This window comes from Podarcis gaigeae (genome assembly GCF_964106915.1).
Source record: "Podarcis gaigeae genome assembly, chromosome: 5".
NCBI lineage: Eukaryota > Metazoa > Chordata > Lepidosauria > Squamata > Lacertidae > Podarcis > Podarcis gaigeae.
The window spans coordinates 67,262,845-67,288,170 of NC_139681.1; the positions used below are offsets into that span (position 1 = coordinate 67,262,845).

The following is a 25,326-nucleotide window of genomic DNA, read 5'->3' on the forward strand; positions in this document are numbered from 1 at the left end:
TATATAAAGCAGATATTTGGGGGGAACTTTCATTCCTCCTCACCACTATGAGCTGAATAAAGAGCATGAAATCCACTCTCAACTCTTAGTATATTTCACTCTGGATTGCAGTTTACTCCAAATTAGCAGTAAATAGCGGGTTTTCATGGGGAAAGCACTGTGACAAAAATTAAAGCACTCGGACCCACAGGTTTAAAGAGTACCTAGAAATGTGGCACAAAAGGAAGTCTGAATATGCCCTGAAATGACAGGCCTGCGGCTTCCTAGGAATATTTGTGCTACTTGCTTCCACCAGTGCTTTGCTCTACTTAAGTATTTTTTAATAAATCAAATATTGCAAAGACACCAAAAGTCTTCATTGTTCAGGAAGTCAGACCCAGATAGCTCTGCTTCTGAAACGTTGCCCTGCTCAGGAGACTGGGCCTGCCGATATACGCAAATATTAGCTAGCAATTTTGCGATTTCATCGACTGGTTTTGTTAAAAGGTTTTCAGCGACTGTGTACTTTTCCCTGCGTGCAATGACAGCACTTGTGCAAAACACATAAATGCAGCCAGGCCACCTGATTCACCCCCCCCCCCACACACACACACACACTGGCATTTCCGAAAGTGAAGCTTTACTGGGGAAAAAAGTATTATTTGCTAGTTGGCTGGTTGCATTTCCCACACTGAGAAAGCAGTACTATTTTTAAAAGAGGAAGAAAGAATTAAAAGAAAAGATGTGACCAGTTCTTTCATGGGGGTATGACATTTCAGATAGATTAGGCAGAGTGAGGCAGACATCACATGTGACAATCACTGCAGGGTGGATGGGAAAGATGTTGGAGGGCAGAAATACAATATGTGGTGTGCCCTACATCTCCTGCTGCCATCAGGTGCAGGGGAGAACATTGTCCCATCTGCACTGTTGAAGCCTTTGGAAAGCTTCCTGCCATTCCGAAAAGCAGACAACAATGGCAGGAAATTAAATATCTTCTTGGATCCCCAGTTACTTTGGCTGCTTTCTCACTGCTAGCACAGGATCAGAGTTTGCCTGGGCTAATTTTGCAATACATACATGATGTAATAATAATAATAATTTATTTATACCCCGCCCATCTGGCTGAATTTCCCCAGCCACTCTGGGTGGCTTCCAACAAAAGATTAAAAATACATTAAAACATCAGTCATTAAAAACTTCCCTAAACAGGGCTGCCTTCAGATGTCTTCTAAACATCAGATAGTTGTTTATTTATTTGACATCTGATGGGAGGGTGTTCCAAAGGGCGGGAGCCACTACCAAGAGGGCCCCCTGTCTGGTTCCCTGGAACTGAGGGAACTGCCAGAAGGCTCTTGGCGCTGGACCTCAGTTGAATGATGGGGGTGGAGATGCTCCTTCAGGTATACAGGACTGAGGCCGTAAAGGTCAGCACCAACACTTTGAATTGTGCTCGGAAATGTACTGGTAGCCAATGTAGGTCTTTCAAGAGCGATATTATGTGGCCTCAGCGGCCGCTCCCAGTCACCAGTCTAGCTGCTGCGTTCTGGATTAGTTGTAGTTTCCGGGTCACCTTCAAAGGTAGCCCCACGTAGAGCGCGTTGCAGTAGTCCAAGCGGGAGATAACAAGAGCATGCACCACTCTGGCGAGACAATCTGTGGGCAGGTAGGGTCTCAGCCTGCATACCATATGGAGCTGGTAGACAGCTGCCCGGGACACAGAATTGACCTGCGCTTCCATGGACACCTGCGAGTCCAAAATGCCTCCCAGGCTGTGCACCTGGTCCTTTAGTGGTACAATTACCCCATTCAGAACCATGGAATCCCCCACCCCCTCCCACCGCCTGTCCCAGAAAAATTGTACTTCTGTCTTGTCAGGATTCAACCTCAATCCATTAGCCACCATCCATCCTCCAACCGCCTCCAGCAAACAACAGCACCATGGAACTGAAGGAGAAGCTGTTCAGTAAAGGCAAACCTTTACTGGTACCAGGTTGAGCACTGGCCAAGGACCATGGGGGCTCAGAAGGGCCCCTCATGAGCTGCTTCCAGCTGTGCAGCCACTCTCTCCACCCCGGGCTCTCACATGGCCATTTTAGTGGAAGGCGAGTGGCACTGCTGCACAAAAAAACCATAATGCAAAGTCCCAGACTACACATCTTTCCTACTTCACAATTACATAGATGTAAAACATGCACTCAAAATGGCATTTTTCATGTTTACTCAACCCTGAAAATAGCTACGAGTCTCCCACCCACATTCTGAAACTTTTGAGAAATTGGCTCCAAAACTGGCTTGGAATATTTTGAAGCAATTAAATATCTAGTGAAACATGTTTTTGAAATGTATGTATATAATGGAATGTTAGACAAAAGCTGTTAACAGAAAGGACATGCCTCGTGGAATTAAAATTAATTTATGCTCATTCCAATAGACTCGAGTTTGCTGTCTGCAGATTAGGCTTTTCATAAGCATGTTTTAACAGGGAGGATAATTGCATCCGTTTATAACGGAGGTGTGGGATGAAAGAAAGAAAAAATGTTAGACAGAAGAAGGAGTGCAGATCATGCAGAGTGTCGTAGAAAAATACAAGCCCACAATGTTATGACTTTCCAAAGCTGAAATTCATCAGCTATGCTGTAATAATAAACCGTTATAACACTTTTTTAGCGTGCACAAAACACTTGGCATGGGTTATACAGTAATTCTTTGCAAGGCCAACCATGGTTATTATAGCCCAGGGGTCGGCAAAAGTTTTCTGCAGAGGGCTGGTCCACTGTCCCTCAGACCTTGTAGGGGACTGGACCATATTTTGGAAAGAAAAAAAATGAACAAATTCCTATGCCCTACAAATAACCCCGAGATGCATTTCAAATAAAAGGACACATTCTACTCATGTAAAAACACGCTGACTCCTGGACCGTTCGCGGGCCGGATTTAGAAGGTGATTGGGCATCCAATCACATTGTCTCCATCACATTTGGTTTGGTGCTTAGGCACACCAGCACACCCGCTTTAGAATAAAGAGCTTGAAGCCCTTGCAAGGTCAAAGTCGGTCCTTTCTGCTTCCCCGTCTATCAAATGAAGGCACATTCACCAGCAAGCGATGGCCAGCCTACTGAAGGTGCATAAGTATATGAAGTGGTCCTCGCCTGACTTATTTCAAGTGAAATATATTCTTCTTTATCACCCATCAAGGTCATGATCTGATATACAGATAGTCAACATGGTGCCCTCGATTTCACCTTTCAGCAGCCCGGCTAGCATGCCCAGTGTTCAGGAATGATGGGAGTAGAAGTTCAACAGCTAGTGGACACCTAGCTCTGTTACCTCAGCTGAAGGGATACAAACTGATCATACGACTCTAAAACTGCCTCTGTTCATGAGTTCATGGAAGCCTTCCAGAACTATGGGTATATGATCATTCTTATCTTCATATAGAATCATAACAGATCTAGCTGGTGCTTTTTTTCTTTAAAAAAATGTTTAGGGGTAATTTCATTTCCCTACTCCATATTGAAATACTGCCCCTCAATGAGGCCAAACGTAGATTCACAGAATGTTTAGGGGTATGCGTACCCGTCCCCCCCAGAAAAAAACACTGCATCTAGCACAAACAGAACAAAACACTGATCTGTACAAAATTTTATTCTGATTTGACGGTTCTCATTTGCCCGGTGTAGTGTGCTTTCTAGGTGCATTTAACAGTGTCCTCAAACAAATAGGTAAATTAACAAATACCATCTAAGTGTTTTGCGTTACACATGTTAGCTCAGCAGTAAATTTCATTACTTTTCAATGGGTCTTACTCTCCAGTAACGGGCAACAGGGATGCAGCAGAAAGTAAATGACAGAAAGAATGTTTGATGCCTGACGCAAGAGTGAAATGAAAAAACATTTCCGTCATGACTTAGAGAAGAGAAACTCTACTAGAGTCATACCCATTGCTTCTAAGAAAACCACAAACCAGCCTGTTATCACGCAAGACTTTGTACGCTTTAATACCACATATCCAACCACTCAGAGACCTCGGGGGTGAGAAAACGGTTTTACATCATAGAGATGAAGAGGCTATGCAAATAACACAGCTAGTTTTTAAAAGGCACTGACAGTGGTGTTTTGTCCTTTCCTGATGCAAGCTCTACATTCAACTACCGAACAAGGTGTTTCCAACTTGTATACAAGGTTAGTGTATGTTATAATTAATTGAGTTCTATAGGACTATACAGAAATAGCAGGAACTTAATTAGTATTATTTCTGCAGAAATATTTTCTGTGGAGTAGCTTCCTGGTATAGTAACTCGCATAATTTAATGTATTTTGAGATTATGCCTCCAGTGCTGACAAAGCTCAGCAGGGTAGCTCAGGCCTTGCATGTAAATAGTGCCAGGGTCAAGCCATGGCACAATCAATTCGGGTAGGAGGTGATGAGAAAGACGTTTCTGTCTGAGTCCCTGGGAGCTGCTGCCAGTCAGAACAGACAATATTAGGATAGATGGACAAATAGTCTGACCTGGTTTAAGGCAGCTTCCTATGTAAATCCAACTTGTCATTTACACACTAAGATTAAAACAAGTAGTCTTGGGGCACCTGAAAGGCTAACACATTTATTATGGCATAAACTTTCCTGGACTATATATCAGGTGCATTTAGTGTTTTTCTGATACATAAATATCTTCTTCACCCTGTGCCAGAGATATGCAATGTGATGCCCTCCTGATATCGTTGGACTCCAGTGCCCATCAGCATCAGCGACCATGGCCAGTGGTCAGGAATGATGGGATTTGTAGTCAAGCAACATCAGGAGGGCATCTTCTTGGTGGCTCCTCCCAGACTTTCAACAGATTTTATAGTTTTATATATAGTATAGTTTTAATTCTATCAATGCTTCATTGTGTTTTAATTATTGTGTATTTAGCAGTTCTTTTTTTTTTTAATCTGTAAACTGGTTTTAGTCCCATCAGGGAAAAAGGTGGGGTATAAATAAATATAATTATAATGTTGGCTACCCCTGCCCTACCTCTTGATCTTTCTGTGCTGAAGATCCTATATACTTTCCACTGAAATTTAGAGTGGGAAGCTATTTAAATCTTACACTGGAAGTACCAACCAATAAGGGCTGTGACAGAATGAGTCTAGCCTTTTTCTATCTCTATGCTGTATAGTCAGGCTTTTTCACCATGTAGCCAAAGGCTGTCTAGTTTAGTGACAGTGGCTCTTTAGAATCTCAGACAGAGACTTTCCCCATTACCTGCCGCCTGATCAGAGACCCTGGTCTTTTGTGTGTTTTCTTGGTATTTAAAATAAATCCTAAACCCTGGTCATCACAGCACTCACTATTCAAAACGAGGCACTCGCTATAGTCCAACAGTCAATCCAGCAATTTGGATTAAGAACACTTAAATTGATTTTGAAACTTCCTATTTTTATTTACATGATGTGTCTGGTTGTTGTAAATGAGGGCAAGAAAGCAGAATCATAGAAACGTAAAGCTGGAAGGGACCCCAAGGGAAATGCTGTATTATTTTTAAAACTCGATTAGAAGCTGCCCAGAGTGGCTGGGGTATAAATATTTATTATTATCATCATCATCATCATCATCATCATCATCATCTAGCCCAAATCCTTGCAATGCAGAAATCACAGCTAAATCATCCATGACAGTTGGCCATCCAACCTCTCCTTAAAAACCTCCAAGGAAGGAGAGATGTATCTGTGACATGAGTCAGCATTCTGACGAATGCAGGACTGCATTCACCCAGAGGCAGATTTTGGGAACAGTGACCGGTTCAGTCGCACTGGGTGCAGAGCCTTGGGGGTGCAACAATTATGATTTAGAATGGAGTGTGAGGGGCAGAGGAGCACCAAATTTCGGTGTCACAAAGCTTGCCGCTGAAATTTGAGACCCGAAGATCTGCCACTTCATTCACATCGCAGTCTGGTTGAACTGATCCATTTTAAGCTCCATGTGTGGCAGTGGTTCAACTCTAGCAAAGTCCTAATGCTTGAGGCCAGAATGTTAGCACCCACAGAACCGTTTAGATTCTTCTTTCTGTGGAAAGATATGGCGACAAATTACATTGATCAATGTGATGATTCAATATACAGTCATACCTCTTATTACGTTTGCTTCAGGTTACGTCTTTTCAGGTTGCGTCCTGCGGTGACCCGGAAGTACCAGAAAGGGTTACTTCCGGGTTTCACTGCTTGCGCATGTGCAGACGTGCAAAATGATGTCATGCGCATGCGCAAAAGCGGCAAATCATGACCCGTGCATGCGCAGATGCTAGTTGCGTTCCTTGCAGGTTGCGAATGAGGCTCTGGAACGGATTCCATTCGCAACCAGAGGTACCACTGTACATAGATTAAATACTGAGGGAGGGAAATGGGGGTAGACATAACAGCAAAACTATCACAAGGGAGTAATGTGGCCTGAAAAGAGCACAAGAAATCAGAGGAGAACCTGGCAAGGTATGTTTAAGTTTCTGAAGCTTATCGCTTTGTGATAAAGAGCTGGGTTTCCCCTCTCCAGGAATGCTGCAAAATATTACCTCAGATAGTACTAATGCTATGACATTTGCCTGCAGAGTTCCTGCTGAACTAGCATTCTGAAAAGTTGGAAGCATCAGATAAAACAAGTGCTGTCATCAGCTATCAGATTAAATGGCATCCAGATAATCAAGGTTATGTTAGACTGAACATTTCCTTGTGGGCAACTGCAATCAGATAAGGTAGGTAAACATGCGTTCTTCTTTTACATTTTGCTTCACTGAAGGCTGAGCAAAAATATAAACGACATTTCTCACTTAATAATAATTTTATTAATTGCACCTGCCCATCTGACTAGGGGCTGAATCTACACGCAGAAAAAACACTATGAAAAGTTATAAATTAAATCATAACGAAAGGAAAAAAACCTCTATGTAAAATTGCATAGACAATGTTTTTAGCTCTACAGCGCCATCTGGTGTCGCGTGTTTATGACGCAGTTATAGCATTGTAACACGAGTAATGTAGCTGAGTCCTGGGTTGCCCCAGCCATTCATAGCAGAATGCTTGGGCGTAAGATATTAGGGGTGCTGGAAAGATTCCCTTTCATAAGCAGTTTAATAATAGGCTTCTGAATCAGATCAGACCATATATTTTTCATAACCTATTTTGCTTGGTTCTTGTTTTACTCCTACTTGCATGGTAGTGTATAAATCTATGTACTGTGCAACTTTCATTAATACTAACATGTCCTGTTTTAGGAACTTCCCATACTTGAGGGTCAAACTAGACAATACATAAGACATGCATAAACTACAATCAAACCTCAGTTGTCGAACGTAATCTATTCTGGAAGCCCTTTCAGCTTCCAAAATGTTCGAGAACTGAGGTGTGGATTCCGATTGGTTGCAGGAGCTTCCTGCACTCAAACGGAAGCTGCATCGGCCGTTCAACTTCGGAAACGCGTTCGAAAAGCAGAGCGTATACTTCCGGGTTTTCGGCGCTCGGGAGCCGAAACATTCCAAAATGGAGGCAGTTGGGATCCGAGGTTTGATTGTATCTCTCTGCTCTTATAAGCACACAAAGACACACACATACCAGCACCCACGACATGCATTTAAAGCACTATAATAGCACTCTAATACTGTAGAGTGCTGAGAGTTGTTAGGATACTGCTATTCGTCCTCACAAGGGACGCGGGTGGCGCTGTGGGTTAAACCACAGAGCCTAGGACTTGCCGATCAGAAGGTCAGTGGTTTGAATCCCTGCGATGGGGTGAGCTCCCGTTGCTCGGTCCCTGCTCCTGCCAACCTAGCAGTTCGAAAGCACATCAAAGTGCAAGTAGATAAATAGGTACCGCTCCGGCGGGAAGGTAAACGGTGTTTCCATGCACTGCTTTGGTTCGCCAGAAGCGGCTTGGTCATGCTGGCCACAAGACCCGGAAGCTGTACGCCTGCTCCCTCAGCCAATAAAGCGAGATGAGCGCCGCAACCCCAGAGTCGGTCATGACTGGACCTAATGGTCAGGGATCCCTTTACCTTTACCTATTCGTCCTCACAGAGCTACAATTAGAGTTCCTTTGGAAAAACTGATTGTGAAACCATCCAGGGAATTGTAGGTGTGTGAGGGGAATAAAGTTCTCCTAACACAGTGTTTCTTCACTGTTGTTGGACTACAACTCCCATCATTCCTGACTACTGGTCCTGCTAGCGAGGGATGACAGCAGCTGTAGTCCAACTCTCAATACCCCTTTACATCTCCCGTTATTATTCAGGGGAAGCCACGCCTGTAAAAAGTGGTATCATAGCAATTTAAATGTATGGTGCGGATGTGACAGAGACAAAGTCAGGCAACATCAGAGCAAGACTGGTGGAAACTGGAGGAAGGGACTGCCCAGAGGCTGAATGTCATTGCCACATTCAAAATCACTCTCACCAGCTGCTTTTTCTTGCCCACGGGGGGGGGGGGGGGGGATATGCAAAGTCACTGTATTTTTTCTCTGTGAGAAGAAAATTTACTTGGAAAGCAGAGAAATGATATGAGGGGGGAAGGAGTCAAGCAGTCAATCCTCTGCTAAAACGGGCAGCCCCTTGCAGTAAAAATACAAATCAAAACACAAAAGAGTTCACACATCTCACAAGTATTATTTAGTCAGCTACAGGTGGGATTTTGGGACCATGGCACCTCACCCCAAAACTCCTTAGTTCAGTTGCCAGGCCCAGGCACAGATCGTGAACCGCCCTGAGATCTACAGGTATACAAATTTGAATAATAATAATAATAGGAATGGATCTAAATAATCCAGGTGCTGTTGTTAGAACAAATAATCAAGCTTTAATTATCTCTACATTCCATTTTTGCTACTTATTTTTAAAATATCTCTTTACAGAAAACTGTCATAATGGCGAACTGCAGCGGTAGGATTGAGCAGGGCATACTTACTTTTGAAATTATTCTTTACAGCCTACTCACCTTTTTCGGAGTCATATTTAATACAGTTGCCTTGTGGGTTTTCTGCTTCAAACTGGGCAAATGGACAGAGACCAGAGTTTACATGATCAATTTAACCCTGGCAGACTACACGCTGGTCCTTATCTTACCATTCATCATGTACTTTCACTACAACAACTGGCCTGTGGATGACTTTTGCTCTGTCATATTCGGAATCAGCAGCATGAACATGCCAATGAGCATAGGCATCATCATGCTAATAGCGGTTGATCGGTACCTTGCAATCAAACATCCCCTGAAAGCCAAAGTAATCAGGTCTCCGTGGAAGGCAGCTCTTTTCTGCTTATTTATTTGGCTCTGTTGCTTGCTTTATACAATCCTATTCAGTCTCTCGTTGAAAGGAGAGTTTTGTTTTCATAAACTTTCTAAGGAGAATGAAGCTCTTACCCTGGTCAGATTAATCGTTTTCTTTTTCATACCACTGGTTATACTGTTGTTTTGTTCCATACAAGTCATCCGATGCCTCAGGAAGAAACATAACGCTGGTCCTCATGAAGAAAAGTTAACCCAGAAAGCCATCTGGGTGGTCTCAGTGAACTTGGCCACCTTCATTATATGCTTCCTGCCTTTCCACTTGAGTTTACTGTTTAGCTACTTAGCAAAAGCATTTGAAGTTGCTGACTGCGAGGTGTGGCAAGCCATCGCCAATACCATACACGCAACTGCGTTAATGACCAAGCTAAATTGCTGCTTGGATGCCATGTGCTATTACATGGTTGCTAAGGAATTCCAGGAAGCTGCAGCTCTCTTACCTCCCTTCAACACAATGCAATCCAGGTCCAACTTAACTCAAGATTCACAGCTGCAAAGCAAAACACCCGAAAATTCACAACTGCAAAGTTTAAACAGCTGAAATCACAACGTCATGTTAAGATGCATCTCACCTTTGGAGCACTATGCCCAGTCAATTGAAACGTTGCCTTTCGGACGCTATGTCAAACGAAGCCCCACAGACTATTCAAGACCAGTAAACAAATTGGATATCACGTTAATTTTAGTTGATACATTTTAAACCGATGCTGCTCCCTTGAATTATCGCCGATGGAGATCAGTGTGCTGGTTTAACATCTCTTGCTGAAATGGCAGATTATGTTCTGGATCCATGCTTCTTACGGAAAGATACATATCCCTGTATCTAAGATGGTATTTTTCATGTTGAAATCCTGTCTTTATACTCAGGCCTTCCTCAGCTGAATTAGTGCTTTTAGTTTGCAGCTGATACAGCTTACAATGATGGATTTGTATTTTGCTTTGTAAGTTTGTTTTATGATTGATATACATTTGGTTGCAGAGTGCATATACTATATTAAGAGCTTTACCTTTTTTAAAAAATAAATGCTGTTTTTGTACGATGTGCAGTATAGTTTTTATATAGAAGCATTGCACAGTGGTTAGAATGTTGGACTAGAACTATGAGACCAGAGTTTAAATCCCCACTCTACTGTGAAGGTAATTTTCAGCCACTCACTGTCTCTCAGGCCCCCACTTGCTCTATACATTTAAAGCAGCATCATACCCCTTTAAATATATATTACTTTGCCCAAAGAGTCCTGGGAAGTGTAGTTTGTTAAGGGAGACCCCCTATTTCACCCACGAGACTACAATTCCCAAAATTCCCTGGGAAGAGGTATTGTTAAACCACTCTAAGAATTGTAACTGTGTGAGGGGAATAGGGGTCTCACAAGTGGCGCTGTGGTCTAAACCACTGAGCCTGGGGCTTGCCGATCAGAAGGTCGGCGGTTTGAATCCCCGTGACGGGGTAAGCTCCCATTGCTCGGTCCCAGCTCCTGCCAACCTAGGAGTTCGAAAGCACATCAAAGTGCAAGTAGATAAATAGGTACCACTCTGGTGGGAAGGTAAACGGCATTTCTGTGCGCTGCTCTGGTTTCTCCAGAAGCGGCTTAGTCATGCTGGCCACATGACCTGGAAAAACTGTCTGCGTACAAACGTCGGCTCCCTCGGCCAGTAAAGTGAGATGAGCGCCGCAACCCCAGAGTCATTCGTGACTGGACTTAACTGTCAGGGATCCTTTACCTTTACCTTTTCACAACTCTCAACACCCTTAACAAACTACACTTCCCAGGATACTTTGGGGGGGGGGAGCATGGCTGTTTAAACTGGCATGATGATACTGCTTCAAATGTATAGTGCAAATGAGGCCTCAGTCTAACCTACCTCACAGGGACGTTGTGCGGATAAAATTGGGAAAGGCAAAAGTTTGATTGCAAAATTGAGCTCTTTGGGGTCAAGGTGAGATATAAATGTAACACATAAATACATTTCTTTTTTATACACAAAAAGGAATTGTCTCTAAGAAAGAAATGCACTTCATTTTTTCAGTTAAAGGGTCAATTCATTACACACACACAGCTTTTTTCTAAAAAAATGTTTAGGGGTACTCTCATTTTGACTCAAGAAAATCAACATTTAATAGTTCAAATCGGGAAAAATAAATACAATAAATGGACAAAAGTAAAAAGATTGACAAAATGTTTAGGGGTATGTGTACCCCTGTGTACCCCCAGAAAAAAGCACTCTCTGTCTGTGTGTGTGTGTGTGTTTTAACATACAAATAGTGATGTGCTTATTCTAGAAGGTTATTTAGAAAAGCACATATTATTTGCATAACATACATGGTTATTCTCCTGCTAATGTTAAGTCTTGAAGCACAGTTCCTGGCAGCCAGGCTACAGGATAACCACAAGCCTGGCAGACTGAGCTATGTGGTTTAAGGGTGCTATCATGCTGCCAAGCTTGGATTGCACCTTGATAGCTATTCTCAGAAACAGAAGTAGGACCTTCCATATGCAGTGAACACAGGAAGCTGCCCTGCACAGATTCAGACCATTGCTCCACCCAGCTCCATATTGTCTACACTGAGTAGCAGTGGCTCTCTCAGGGTTCAGACAGAGGGTTTCTCCCAGTCTTACCTGCCAGGGATTCTACCTGGGACCTTTGCATGCAAAGCAGATGTTCTACTACTGAGCTGCAGTTCAAATGCTCTTGTTCAGGGTTCTTGCTAGCCAGCCATGCCCTTTTCAGCAGACTGCATCTAGTTCCTTCCCTCTCCCCTGGTTTCCATCTCCCCTCCCACCTTCCAGCAGCCAGTCCGCATTCTGTGACCAGGAAGCATGGACACAGGCCTGCTTGGGCTGTTTAGGGGGGGGGGGTTAGGGGGTGTACTTCTACAACCCTTAGGGTCGCCCCAAGCATCTTGATAGCAAAACCACCCTCTTGTGTGTGGACGATGCCATTCTGGCTGCATAACTTACAAAATGAGTTCATCAGTAATATGTAGGACAACTGGTACCTGCTGCAAAAAATGTTGCAGTTGGCAAGTGCTCCTGTTCAGGTTTCCAGCCACTCCTCATCATTCCATTCCTCCTCCTTCTTGTCCCCCCAGCAGAGGCACCAGCTTGCAAGGGGGGCTTCAATGGCTGGTGACTTCACTTCAACCCGCTTTTCCCTACCGCGGCAGGAGTAGGAGGGGAAGGAGCCAGCCACTGGAACTGTCCTGCAATCAGCTCCATGTTTTTTTGAATATTGGGGGACCCAGCTCCTACTCCAAAAATATAGGGGGGCCAAAATGGCTCAACCCCCAGGAGCTGGCGCTCCTGCCCCCCCCCCCCGGCGTTTCATTTTCCCCTCCAGCAGTCGATCAATGTCGTCTACCCACTGAACATACCATACCTTTCCGTGTTTAAGATGAGGTTTTTTTTATTAAGAAATTATGTTAAAATTAGAGGGTCGTCTTATACACGGATAGTGTATAGTGGGGCGTGGGATTGGTTCCTTTCGTGAGCTGGATATTATCAGCGGCTATTGTGCGTGTTGTTGGTGGGACAGACGATCGGTGGCTTTTGCAACGAGTGCGAGTGTCAGCATCAGTTAGGCAGGTGAGCGATTTTCGGCAATCCCTCCCCCCCCCCCAACAACTCTGCTTAACAACTCTGCTCCACCCACAAAAAGCTCAACAAGTATGTGCAATCCTCCCCCAAAATAGTTCAACAACTCTTGGCAATCTCCCCCCATTTTCTTAATTTAGAGTCCCCCAAAATAGGGGGTGTCTTATACATGGAAAAATATGGTGCTCAGTCCTTACCAAGTTGCTTGTTTTTGTTTTTAAAAGCACCCTTTGGGGTTCCAACCCCCCAATAAAAAATGTTTTTGTACTTCTGCCAAGAGACAACAGGAGGCTTGTATGACATTTCTCTGCGGAACCCATAGCCAAAAAAGATGAGCACCTTATTGTGAATGAAAACAGTTCACTTTGTTCCTATCTCTATTCACCATTCTACACCCCTTCTCTTATAGATGTTTACTTTTCCTTGAAATATATTTCAATACTTAATCGGGGTCATGTGAACAATTAAGTATTTGCTGTGATGGATTTTTTTATTGGATTCAGCTGAGTCGTAGTAATCAATGGTGTGCTCTGAGAATAAGGTGCTCTCAGAAATGTGCCGCCGGAAACAAAGCCTTGGTTTAAAAGATGGGAGATCTCCGACATGTCTTGTCAGCGTTGCAGAGTTTCATTGCAAGCACACTGCTTCAGCCACAGATTGCCATGGGGAAATGTGGAGGGCACCAAGTGAAACCACGTTTCCAATTGCATCCAGCTAATCAGGCCTGCTGCTGTACTGAATCGCAGTTCAATTTACTAACTATATTAAGGACAACAAGCAAATAACAAAGTGATGTGTCTCCATAAATAGTTCGTTGAGAGAAGGGGTGGTTCTGGTCCCATTGAAAGAGGTTATTAGATCCTCTCCCTAGATCCAGGTGGTTGTAGAAACTGTCAGCCATTTGCATAGCTGTCAACTTTTTTCCTTTTCTTGCGAGGAATCCTATTCGGAATAAGGGAATTTACCTTTAAAAAAGGGAAACATTGACAGCTATGGCCATTTGCCACCATCCCTTTTTGTTTGTTTGTTTCAAAGGATGACAAGGGGATGCATTTTCCTTCAAGAATCAGGCATTTCGTCCTCCTGAGTTTACTGTTGGTTTTTGAGCTTCAATTGTTATTTATTTTACTGCGGCTAGTTTTACTGCTGTTTTGTAAGACGGTGTTTTCGAAAGCTTTACATTTAAAACAAACAAAAAAACCCACTTTGGGCGTATGTGCCTTGAAACAACTAATCACGAACATGTGTTAAAACGTATTAAATAAACAATTTAATATACACTTTGACTCTCTTCAATCCTGTTTACTGCCTCTGAAGACAGAAAAGAATGATAAATGGGATGTGTATATTCAGCTGCTTGCTGTCACTTTTGCTTGCTGGTGTGACCTACCTCAGGGATAAAATGAAGGCAAGGGGAGGACCATGTAACATGACACTGAGCTCCTTGGAAGGACAGTACAAAAATGCAATAATAAATATCTGCACTGTACACACAAGTAAATACAAGAGCAATTTAAATATGCCTTAATGTGCGAAAACACCCTGAAAGTTGAATTTTATGCACTTATCTGAGAATAAGTGCTAATGAACACAATGAGACTTACTTCTTAATAAAGACGGATAGGTTTGTGTTGTTAGCGAATGATTCTGTTGGGCTGTATGTGTTGCTGAAGTGAACGGGGATCTAGCAACACCAACCAATTTACAATCAAATCAAAACATATTGATCAACCAAAATAAAGGCAGTAGCCAAAAAAATGAACAAACAAATTTCAGCAAGCAAGCAAAAGTAGCAAGAACAGCACATGTAATAAAACACATGTAATACATAAAACAGGCATGCACATACAGAAGTTGTTGTTTTTTTACAATTTTTATGAAATTAATTAAATGATTAAGTATAGAAATACATGGGGTTACATCATACGCTTGAGTTTATTATGCCAAGCTTAGACTTCTTCTTTGGTGCAACAGGAAATGCAATTAAAGCTAAGCTATAACCCAACAGAGACTCAGTTCCAAGACATTTTAGTTAGCAGGAAGTCAGCCAACCACACTTCAGAGAAGAAAGCTGTTAAGCACTAGAAGCCTGCAGCTTCCTAACTTCCACTTTGGGATCCTGATTCCTGGCCAGTATTAAATTGAAGATACCTTTTGAATGCTGGAAAAAATATTTTCTTTCAAGGATTTATTGTCGGCTTTATTTACTTCTCTACTCTTCCTTCCTTCGTTATTGCTAGTTCACCACAAAGAATAATAGAATTGTAGAGTTGGGACCAAGGGGGTCATTTAGTCCAGCCCCCTGCAATGCAGGAAAAATTCGGCCAACGTGGGTCTCGAACCCACAACCCTCACATTAAGAATCTCATGCTCTTCTGACTGAACTATCCGTGAGCCTGTTGGTGTTAGTGGCTACAGAAAAAAGAATAATCACACAGGTGACTGACCTTGGATCACTAGCAGCCAAGTCTTATTTCAAGATTGGGTAAGGGGAAAAGAGAATCTGGAAGAACTTTTCTATTATTATTCATATAAAAAAAAGGCCTTGAAGAGAGATGTCTGGAACAGGAAGCAACCCTTACAGTTCACCATTCCTTTTGTGTGATTGAGACATTGTTATGTACTGAGTTGAATAGGATCCAAACTGCAGCAGTCTGATTGGTCCTAGGACAATAGGATCCAAATTGCAGCAGTCTGATTGGTCCTAGAACAATAGGATTCAGAATGCAGCAGTCTGATTGGTCCTAGAACAATGCAGCAATATGATTGGTTGGCAGGAACCACCCAATCATGCTCCAGATATAAGTGAATCCACAACCTGATTGGCTTACAGTAGAATTCCAGAATTAGCCAATCATGTGCAGCCCATTGTGTAAATAATGTATATAAAGCAGATACTTTGAGGGGACATTCATTCATTCCTCCTCACCACTATGAGCTGAATAAAGAGCATGAAATCACTTTGCGACTCTGAGTATATTTCACTGGCGACGAGGATGGGATCCCGCTGAGCTGACTGCCACGCACAGCACCGCAGCACCGCCACCTGCCGCACCGCTGCCTCGCACCGTGTATCCAGGCTTCAGCTCCGGGACACAAGGAACTCAGAATGGCAACCGACAGCAGCTTCTCGCCGTTCAACCCAGCAACGGGAGACTGGGAAGCGTACGCCTCCCGTTTTACCTTCCTCCTAGAAGCCAAAGGGGTCACCGATGAAGAAGACGCCAAGAAGAGGGCGATATTCTTCAGCGTCTGCGGAGAGGAGACATTTGAAATCGCCCGGGCTCTCCTTGCGCCTGAAGACGTCGCTACCGTTCCATACAAAACAATAATGGAACAGCTTAAGGGGCACTTTTCGCCACAGACCTCAGTGGTGGCTCGTCGAAATGCCTTCTACGCAAAGCGGCAAGCCCCTGGGGAAACCATAACTGGGTTTGTGACCTCTCTCCGCCAAACCGCCCGGTTCTGCAACTTCTCAGAGCTGGAGAACATGCTTCGGGACCGCCTCGTCGGTGGCCTGAAGGATGAGAAGCTGCAACGACGCCTCTACGCTAAGAAGGACCTAACGTTCCAGGTCGCTCTGGAGGAGGCCCTGGCAACGGAAGCTGCCGAGAGGTCGCCGCAAGAGGCACGGCCGAGCCAGCCGTCCCAACCGAGGGTCCACCACGAAGACCTCACCAACGACTCAGGATCCGACAGGGAGGAGGTGCACCGAGTACAGCAGTGCACTCAAGCAGCCCACATACCACAGTTGCCTCGACGAGAAGGAGGGAACTGCGCAAGCTGCGGGGAAAGTCACGAGAGGAGGACCTGCCGTTTCCGCAACGTAGAGTGCAGGCAGTGCAGAAAATTGGGACACATCGCCCGGGTGTGTCGGGCTCGGCCCACCCCACGCCAGGCATCAGATGACCAATCCAAGAGCCCCAGGTCCCGGGGCCCAACGCACCAAGGCAACTCGACGGAGCTCACGGACGTCCAGGTATACCAGTTGCCCTACCCCAACATAGAGAAAATTTATGTAGAGGTACGGATAGAGGGGGCCCCATGCCGCATGGAGCTTGACACGGGTTCAAATCTATCCATAATCTCGGCAAGGACCTTAAGGAAACTGTGTCCTACTGGGGGTCCCAAACTCAGGCCAGCCCCATTCACCCTCCGGGACTTCCAGAAACGTAAGGTCCCCACAATGGGGGTGGGGACCTTCAGGGTGCAATACAGAGGGCGGACGCGGCAACTGGACTTGCTTGTGGTCAAGGGCCCCTACATTAGCTTACTGGGATTGGCATGGTTTGGACCACTGGGGCTAGCCATCACCGGGGTGAACCACACTACCTTACAAGTGGACGTGGATGCCATATGCAAGGAATTTCCAGAGGTTTTTGATGGGAAATTGGGACAGTATACGGGCCCCCCCATTGCTCTACAGCTTGACCCCGCAGTACGACCGGTCAGGCTCAAGGCCCGCCGGGTCCCGTTCGCCCTGAAACCCCGTATAGACGAGGAATTGGACCGGCTTGTGGAGCAAGGAGTGCTGGAGCCGGTGCCCAATGCCCCCTGGGAAACCCCAATCGTCACACCCGTCAAGCCTAATGGTTCAGTCCGCATCTGCGCAAACTACAAATGTACCATAAACAAGGCCCTCACGGCCCATGCATACCCAGTGCCAGTGGTCAGCCATGTCCTTGCCACCCTGGCTGGGTCGAAAATTTTTGGCAAGCTGGACTTGGCCCAAGCATATCAACAGCTTCCAGTAGATGAGGCCACAGCAGAGGCACAGACAATTGTGACGCACAGAGGAGCGTTCAGGGTAAAGCGGCTGCAATTCGGTGTCAGTGTGGCACCAGGCATATTCCAGAATCTAATGGACTCTCTCCTTAAAGGGATTCCTGGTGTCACCCCCTTCTTCGATGATGTGTTGATTGCCGGGCCCACACTAGAGGAGTTTGAGGACCGCCTCCGCACTGTTCTGCACCGTTTCCAGATGGCAGGTCTCAAGGTGAAGCGGGGAAAAAGTCTACTAGGAGTGCCTCAGGTGGACTTTCTGGGATTTACGGTGGACGCAGAAGGGGTCCACCCAACTGGGGACAAGGTACGGGCCATTTGTGATGCCCCAGCACCCAAGAGCAAGACTGAACTTCAGGCCTTCTTGGGACTATTGAACATTTACCATTCCTTCCTTCCCCACAAAGCGGCGGTAGCGGAGCCCCTACACAGACTCCTGGACAAGCGGGCCCCTTGGGTGTGGGGCCAGTGCCAGGAGGCTGCATTCCAGGCAGTCAAGGACCTGCTTGTCTCAAACTCGGTCTTGGCACACTTCGACGAGAGGCTGCCGGTGGTGCTAGCATGCGACGCCTCGCCCTATGGCATTGGCGCTGTCCTGGGACACCAACTCCCAGATGGAAGAGAGGTACCGGTAGCATACTTTTCCCAGACACTCAACGCAACCGAGCGGAACTACTCGCAAATAGACAAGGAGGGGCTCGCAATCGTGAAGGGAGTAAAAAAATTCCATGATTTCTTGTACGGGCGGCCCTTCACCGTGGTGACTGACCACAAGCCGTTGCTTGGCTTGTTTGCTCCCGAAAAGCAGAACCCCCAAGTGCTGTCTCCTCGTGTCCTCAGGTGGTCAATTTTCCTTGCCAGCTACCAGTATGCACTGATTCACCGCCCGGGGAAGGCGATGGGCCATGCGGATGCCCTCAGCAGGCTACCACTACCAGAAACAGGCCCCGACCCAGCACCTGCACAAGAGGTTATGAGCCTGGAGCTGCTTCCTGACCGCCCCATTCAGGCACAAGAAGTTGCACACCATTCCAAGAAAGATAGGGTCATCTCCCGGGTCCTGGACTGGGTGTGGAGGGGATGGCCCAGCAGCAGTCCTGGGCCAGAATTCGCTGGCTACACAACCCGCAAACATGAACTGTCGGCCCACAAGGGGTGCCTGTTATGGGGAAGCAGGGTTGTTGTTCCCCAGCCCCTCCGCAAAAGGGTCCTCACAGCCCTACATGAGACACACCCAGGGGTAGTAAGAATGAAGGCCCTGGCCAGGAGTTATGTGTGGTGGCCAGGGATCGACGGAGAGATAGAGGCCTGGGTCAAACACTGCCAGGCCTGCCAAGAATCCCGCCCAGATCCCCCAAGGACCCCAGTCCAGTCCTGGGAGTCCGCCCGAGCACCATGGTCACGCCTGCATGTGGACTTCGCTGGCCCCTTTCAGGGGAAAACATTCTTCATAGTGGTGGACTCCTACACCAAATGGCTGGAAGTTGCACTGGTACCGTCCACTTCTACATCCGCAGCCATCCAGGTACTACGCAGGCTCTTTGCAACCCATGGGCTCCCTGACACTCTCGTCTCAGACAATGGGACTGCATTTACGTCAGGAGAATTCCAAACCTTCACAGCGCAGAACGCCATCTGCCACATCCGTTCGACGCCATTCCACCCTGCCACCAATGGCCAAGCAGAACGCATGGTGCGGACCACCAAGGACACCCTTCGCCGCATGACGCAAGGGGATTGGGAGTACCGCCTTGCCACATTCCTCCTAGCACAGCACAGCACCCCCAGCTCAACAACTGGCCGGAGCCCCGCTGAACTACTAATGGGTCGGCGCCTTGCAATCAGATTGGACCGCCTTCACCCCGATAGAGCTCAGGATGAGGTAGTGGTGGGGGAAGGCAGGAACCCCCGGACCTTCAAGGCCCAGGACCCAGTGTACGCAAAGAATTTTGGGGCAGGCCCAGCATGGGTACCTGCCACAGTCACCAGGGTCACTGGCCCCGTGTCGTACGAGGTGCTAACGGATGGGGGGCAATGCTGGCGCCGCCACTGCGACCAGATACGGCGATGATTCCCGGGAGAAAATCAGGAGGAGGAAAGGTCAGAGGAGTCCCAAGGGAACAGCGGGGCAGTGAGGCCCATAGAGCAGGAGGGGGCAGCAGGAGAGGCAGAATCAGTAAATACAGAGAGGACCTGCGAGGCCGCAAGGACACTGGAGCCAGAACCACGACTGAGCGAGCCGGTTGCGCCAGACCAAACAGCCCCATCACAGCCAGCATCCTTGGAACACGAGCCAGAACCTGAACCCCGGACCAGGGAACACCCCAGGCCACAACGCACACATAGGCCGCCGGCGTACCTCGAGGACTATGAATGCGACCTCCCGGGCAGGACTGGAACTTAGAGGGGAGGGGTGTTATGTACTGAGTTGAATAGGATCCAAATTGCAGCAGTCTGATTGGTCCTAGAACAATAGGATTCAGAATGCAGCAGTCTGATTGGTCCTAGAACAATGCAGCAATATGATTGGTTGGCAGGAACCACCCAATCATGCTCCAGATATAAGTGAATCCACAACCTGATTGGCTTACAGTAGAATTCCAGAATTAGCCAATCATGTGCAGCCCATTGTGTAAATAATGTATATAAAGCAGATACTTTGAGGGGACATTCATTCATTCCTCCTCACCACTATGAGCTGAATAAAGAGCATGAAATCACTTTGCGACTCTGAGTATATTTCAGACATCATAGGCTGTTGTCATCCACGCAAAAATGTGTGAACAAGTTCTTTTTAAAATACAGTACACGGGTCTGGATTTAACTGGCAGGTCCCACTAGCTACACAAGGCCTTCTGAGAGCCAGTGTGGTGTAGTGGTTAAGAGCGGTAGTCTCGTAATCTGGTGAACCGGGTTCGCGTCTCCGCTCCTCCACATGCAGCTGCTGGGTGACCTTGGGCCAGTCACACTTCTTTGAAGTCTCTCAGCCCCACTCGCCTCACAGAGTGTTTGTTGTGGGGGAGGAAGGGAAAGGAGAATGTTAGCCGCTTTGAGACTCCTTAAAGGGAGTGAAAAGCGGGATATCAAATCCAAACTCTTCTTCTTCTGCTGGCACAATGGGACTTCCCACCCTGTCCTCCTCATGCGTACACACACACACACACACACACACACCATTGCCTCTGGGAGGATTGTTCCACTGTGTATGCAATCTCAAACCTACAGTGGTACCTCAGTTAAGAACTTAATTCGCTCTGGAGGTCTGTTCTTAACCTGAAACTGTTCTTAACCTGAGGTACCACTTTAGCTAATGGGGCCTCCCACTGCCACCGCACAATTTCTGTTCTCATCCTGAAGCAAAGCTCTTAACCCGAGGTACTATTTCTGGGTTGGCGGAGTCTGTAACCTGAAGCATCTGTAACTCGAGGTGCCACTGTACACTGAATGCCTCCCATGATTAGCTAGTTCATAGCATCATAGAATTATAGAGCTGAAAGGGATCATGAGGATCATTAGCCTAACACCTCATGCAATGCGGGAATCTTTTGCCCAGTGTGGATCTCAAGCCCACAACCGTGGGATTAAGAATCTCATGCTCCTAGTTACTATTTATATTTATTAGTCGCTTTATAAAATACATACTGTTAAGTTGTGGGGGAACACATCAGACGACACAGCGATTCTTCCAAAGCAGCTCTTTATTTGTAAGCTGGAACAGAACTAACTGAGGAGCTCAGTCAGCCTGCTTATATAAAGCTCCAGAACAATGTAACTGTTGCCATTTTCTAAAACTATCCAATCACTGAACGTCACTTTCAATCCTTCATTTGCATACAAACTATCCAATCACTGAACGTCACTTTCAATCCTTCATTTGCATCTACAGTATCCCCCTGCTGGCCCAGGGTGAGAACTTCAGTACATAACACATACGTTAGCTAACCTACAATAAGGTGCATTTTATCAATGCCACAAGGATTCAGACGACCAGTTTTGTTCAGTTTTGTGATGGCTCGCTGTCGCCATTTCATCTACGGTAGTTAAGACAGAAATAATGAATCAGCTGCCTGCTCACCTGCCAATCCCATCCAAAGCTGTTGGATTACTTGTGCTGGCGCTACATTTATATGGCCACTCAGGTGAAATTCAGCTCCTCCCTCCCATCCATCCGCCAGCTCTGTCATATCCAGGGCTGCCCAAGACACTCTGCTGCCTGAGGTGAACCAAAAAAATAGTGTGCACCACTGGGAGCTGTAGTTTATTAAGGGTGCTGGGTCAGAGCATGGATAGGGAATATCAAGCCTCTCTGCTGGGGCTCAGACCTGCTTTGCACCCTCCTTATGATGGTAGTGGAAGAGCATTCCTCTTTCTCCCTTCCCTCTCCCCCCGCCTCCCAAAAAACATGCCTCCCCTTTCGATTCTGCAAACTGACATCTCTCTTGCATTTGCGCCATAGCTTACTGGCTGCAGACTGAAGCTGTTCTCTTGCAAAGCTGGGAACCTGCCTGTTAAGTTGTGGGTAAACATATCAGACGACATAGCGATTCTTCAAACAGCTCTTGTTTATTCACAGGCCAGAACAGAACTGAACTGAAGGGTTCAGCCAGCCTGCTTATATAGAGCTCCACTAGAACGCAACAGTAACCATTTTCTATATCCAATCACTGAACGTCACTTTCGATCCCTTATTTGCATATGTGGACCTGAACTATCTACAGTATCCCCCTGCGGGCCCAGGGTGAGAACTTCAGTACATAACACTGCCCATCAGGAGAAAACTGCACACATAGGTAGAATGGAACTTGCTCAGAGCCAGGGGTGCCAACTTCAATAAAATATTGGAGTGGTCCCCTCCCGCATAATCAATCTCATGACATGGTGCACACATACCTTTGAATGGCAGTGCCCATCAACTTTTAGAGAAACACCCAAAAAAATATTTTATTGGGGGGAGGTCCAAAGTCCCCTTGGCCCCTAGGAGTTGGCTCCTTTGACCGGGACTCTGTGGGTTAGTGGAAGGGAAAGGAAGGGAAATGAATATGGCATGAAATGGGAAGGAGAAATGTCATGGTGAAGCAAGGGGCACTAAATGGAGAAGGAAAATTGGGGGGTCGGGCAGGAGGAGAGGGAAAGCAGGGAAGTCAAAAAGCAAGGAGGATGAACTGGAGGGAATGCAGGGAAGCCAGGAAGCAAGGAGAATACTTTTTATTTATTTCCTTACTTACTTCTTATCTGCCCTTCACCCTAAGGTCCCAGGGCAGCTTTGCAGCATTAAAAACAATATTAAGACAGTTTGGACTAGATGGGCTATTGCTCATGGGTAGGTAAACTAAGGTCCGGGAACTGGATCCGGCCCGCAGACGGTCTGGGAATCAGTGTGTTTTTACATGAGTAGAATGTGTCCTTTTATTTAAAATGCACCACTGGGTTATTTGTGGGGCATAGGAATTAGTTGATTTCCCCAAAAAAAATATGGTCCGGCCCCCCACAAGGTCTGAGGGACAAGGGACCGGCCCCCTGCTGAAAATGTTTGCTGACCCCTGGGCTATTGGCTTGATCCAGCAGACTGTTCTTATGTTCTTAGTGAGATACTGCACTGTATTTTGCAACAGACCACACGACTTCAAATTCATTTCCTTGACTAAGCATTATTTAAGAACAGAAAAACAGCAGATGACTTATTAGTCATGGAAAAAATTGTGTTTGCAGAAAAGCCTATACACACATAAATAGATAAAGATCTAACTGACAAAGATGCAGTCTTAAAATTTTCCCACTGTGCCTACGAATTCTGAGAAAACTAACTTCAAAATTAAAATACTAAACTTTTCAAGATATGATTTCAAGACAACTTTTCAAGAGCGGAACAGCTGGTTCACAGGAAAAACAGGCTGTGAGAACAATATTTTCAAAAGAGGAGGCTGAGTAGCCAGACTTACCACACTGAGTTGAAAAGAAAACAAACCTACGGCAAGGATACTCCAAGCTCAACCAGAAGATCCCAGACTGGTTCAAGTGGACTACTTGGAACTTTTGAGTGGTAGGTTCTGCTATGTGGAGACATTGTCTTTGTGCGTTTAATGTGATAGTTCTCTCTGCTGCAGCTGATCACCACACAGATTTGCAAAGTCTTTGCTTCCAGGGTTCACATCTGCCTATTTCTTTAACAGCCGCCAGATTAGAAGCAAAGACTGAGTTTACACAGCAGTGGATTGCAGCCTGCCCAAAAGGTTGTCCTCAGGCTTTTCAGCAGGCTAGAATCCACTACTGTCTGTAAACTCAGGCTTTTCTTTCTAATCTAGCAGCTGTTAAAAATATGCACTTGGGAAGCAAATAGTGTGAAAATAAAAAATATGGGTGGCTTGTTTATCTCCCCCCTTTTAATCTCATGATGGGACAATTTTCTCCATTTGTGAGATGGTGAAGTCCTTAAACAAGACTCTGCAAGGTCAACCTTACACATTATTTGTTATGTTCATAATTTATATGCTATCTTGTTATTCTAATTTAATTGCTAGATAAGGACAATCACTTTGCATAGTGGGAATAGAACAGAATATTCTAATAGATGCTCATTCATTGGTTTCAAAACTGGCAAGCAATGGTTGGCTGCAGTGTTATGGACTAGCTGTAGTTTCCAAACTGTCTGCAGAGTAGCCGAAGTTTGAAGTTACCAGGGCATGGATCATTGTGACTAGTCTCCCTCTGTCTACAGTCAGCACATCAGCCTCAGCGGATAGAAAGTCCTTTGTGACACCAAATCTAGTTGAGTTTCAAGAGATTGTCATACAGGGCTCCTTGACTACATTATAGTGGCAACATGATTATAACTGTAAACTGTGTTGGCACTAACTCCATGCATCTCCAAGTATGATTGCAGACCCTTCTGGTTCAGGCTGGTTATCATAGGTGCCAACTCCCTGGGGCCCTAGGTGCCAGAGCACCCACAAAATTCCCTATGAATAATTATAATAATAATTTATTATTTGTACCCCGCCCATCTGGCTGGGTCTCCCCAGCCACTCTGGGCGGCTTCCATAGAAACCAAAAAAACACTAAAATATCATACATTAAAAACTTCCCTGAACAGGGCTGCCTTAAGATGTCTTCTGAATGTCAGGTAGTTGTTTATCATTTTGACATCTGATGGGAGGGCGTTCCACAGGGCGGGCGCCACTACCAAGAAGGCCCTCTGCCTGGTTCCCTGTAGCTTTGCTTCTCGCAATGAGGGAACCACCAGAAGGCCCTCGGGGCTGGACCTCAGTGTCCGGGCAGAATGATGAGGGTGGAGACGCTCCTTCAGGTATACTGGGCCGAGGCCGTTTAGGGCTTTAAAGGTCAACATCAGCACTTTGAATTGTGCTCGGAAACGTACTGGGAGCCAATGTAGGTCTTTCAATACTGGTGTTATGTGGTCTCGGCGGCCGCCCCCAGTCACCAGTCTAGCTGCCGCATTCTGGATTAGTTGTAGTTTCCGAGTTACCTTCAAAGGTAGCCCCACGTAGAGTGCATTGCAGTAGTCCAAGTGGGAGATAACTAGAGCATGCACCAGTCTGGCGAGACAGCCTGCGTACCAGATGGGGCTGGTAGACAGCTGCCCTGGATACAGAATTGACCTGCGCCTCCATGGACAGCTGTGAGTCCAAAATGACTCCCAGGC

The 25,326-nt window shown here is 46.0% G+C and overlaps 1 protein-coding gene and 2 long non-coding RNA genes across 4 annotated transcripts in view; 2 read left to right on the forward strand and 1 right to left on the reverse strand.

Annotated features, from left to right (window-relative positions):
* LOC310846120 overlaps window positions 1-24,115 on the reverse strand; it is a 35,974-nt gene extending 11,859 nt beyond the window's left edge. Inside the window, exon 1 of the long non-coding RNA XR_014565143.1 lies at window positions 23,606-24,115. This is a non-coding gene — a long non-coding RNA (uncharacterized lncRNA). The remainder of the gene's footprint in view (window positions 1-23,605) is intronic.
* Window positions 3,660-10,315, forward strand: LOC310846087 (G-protein coupled receptor 35-like). Of its 2 annotated transcripts, none has more exons than XM_083742152.1 (3): window positions 3,660-4,164; window positions 6,567-6,710; window positions 8,858-10,315. In XM_083742152.1, exon 3 carries the CDS (start codon window positions 8,870-8,872, stop codon window positions 9,830-9,832), a length of 963 nt encoding a protein of 320 aa, XP_083598278.1. In that variant the 5' UTR covers window positions 3,660-4,164; window positions 6,567-6,710; window positions 8,858-8,869; the 3' UTR covers window positions 9,833-10,315. The 2 variants fall into 2 exon arrangements, with proteins under 2 accessions (XP_083598278.1, XP_083598279.1); XM_083742153.1 differs by having other exon boundaries at window positions 8,932-10,315.
* LOC310846130 lies at window positions 11,373-12,903 on the forward strand. Its single transcript, XR_014565155.1, has 2 exons — window positions 11,373-12,419; window positions 12,458-12,903. It is a non-coding gene; the product is annotated as an uncharacterized lncRNA (long non-coding RNA).
* Window positions 24,116-25,326: the final 1,211 nt, after the last annotated feature.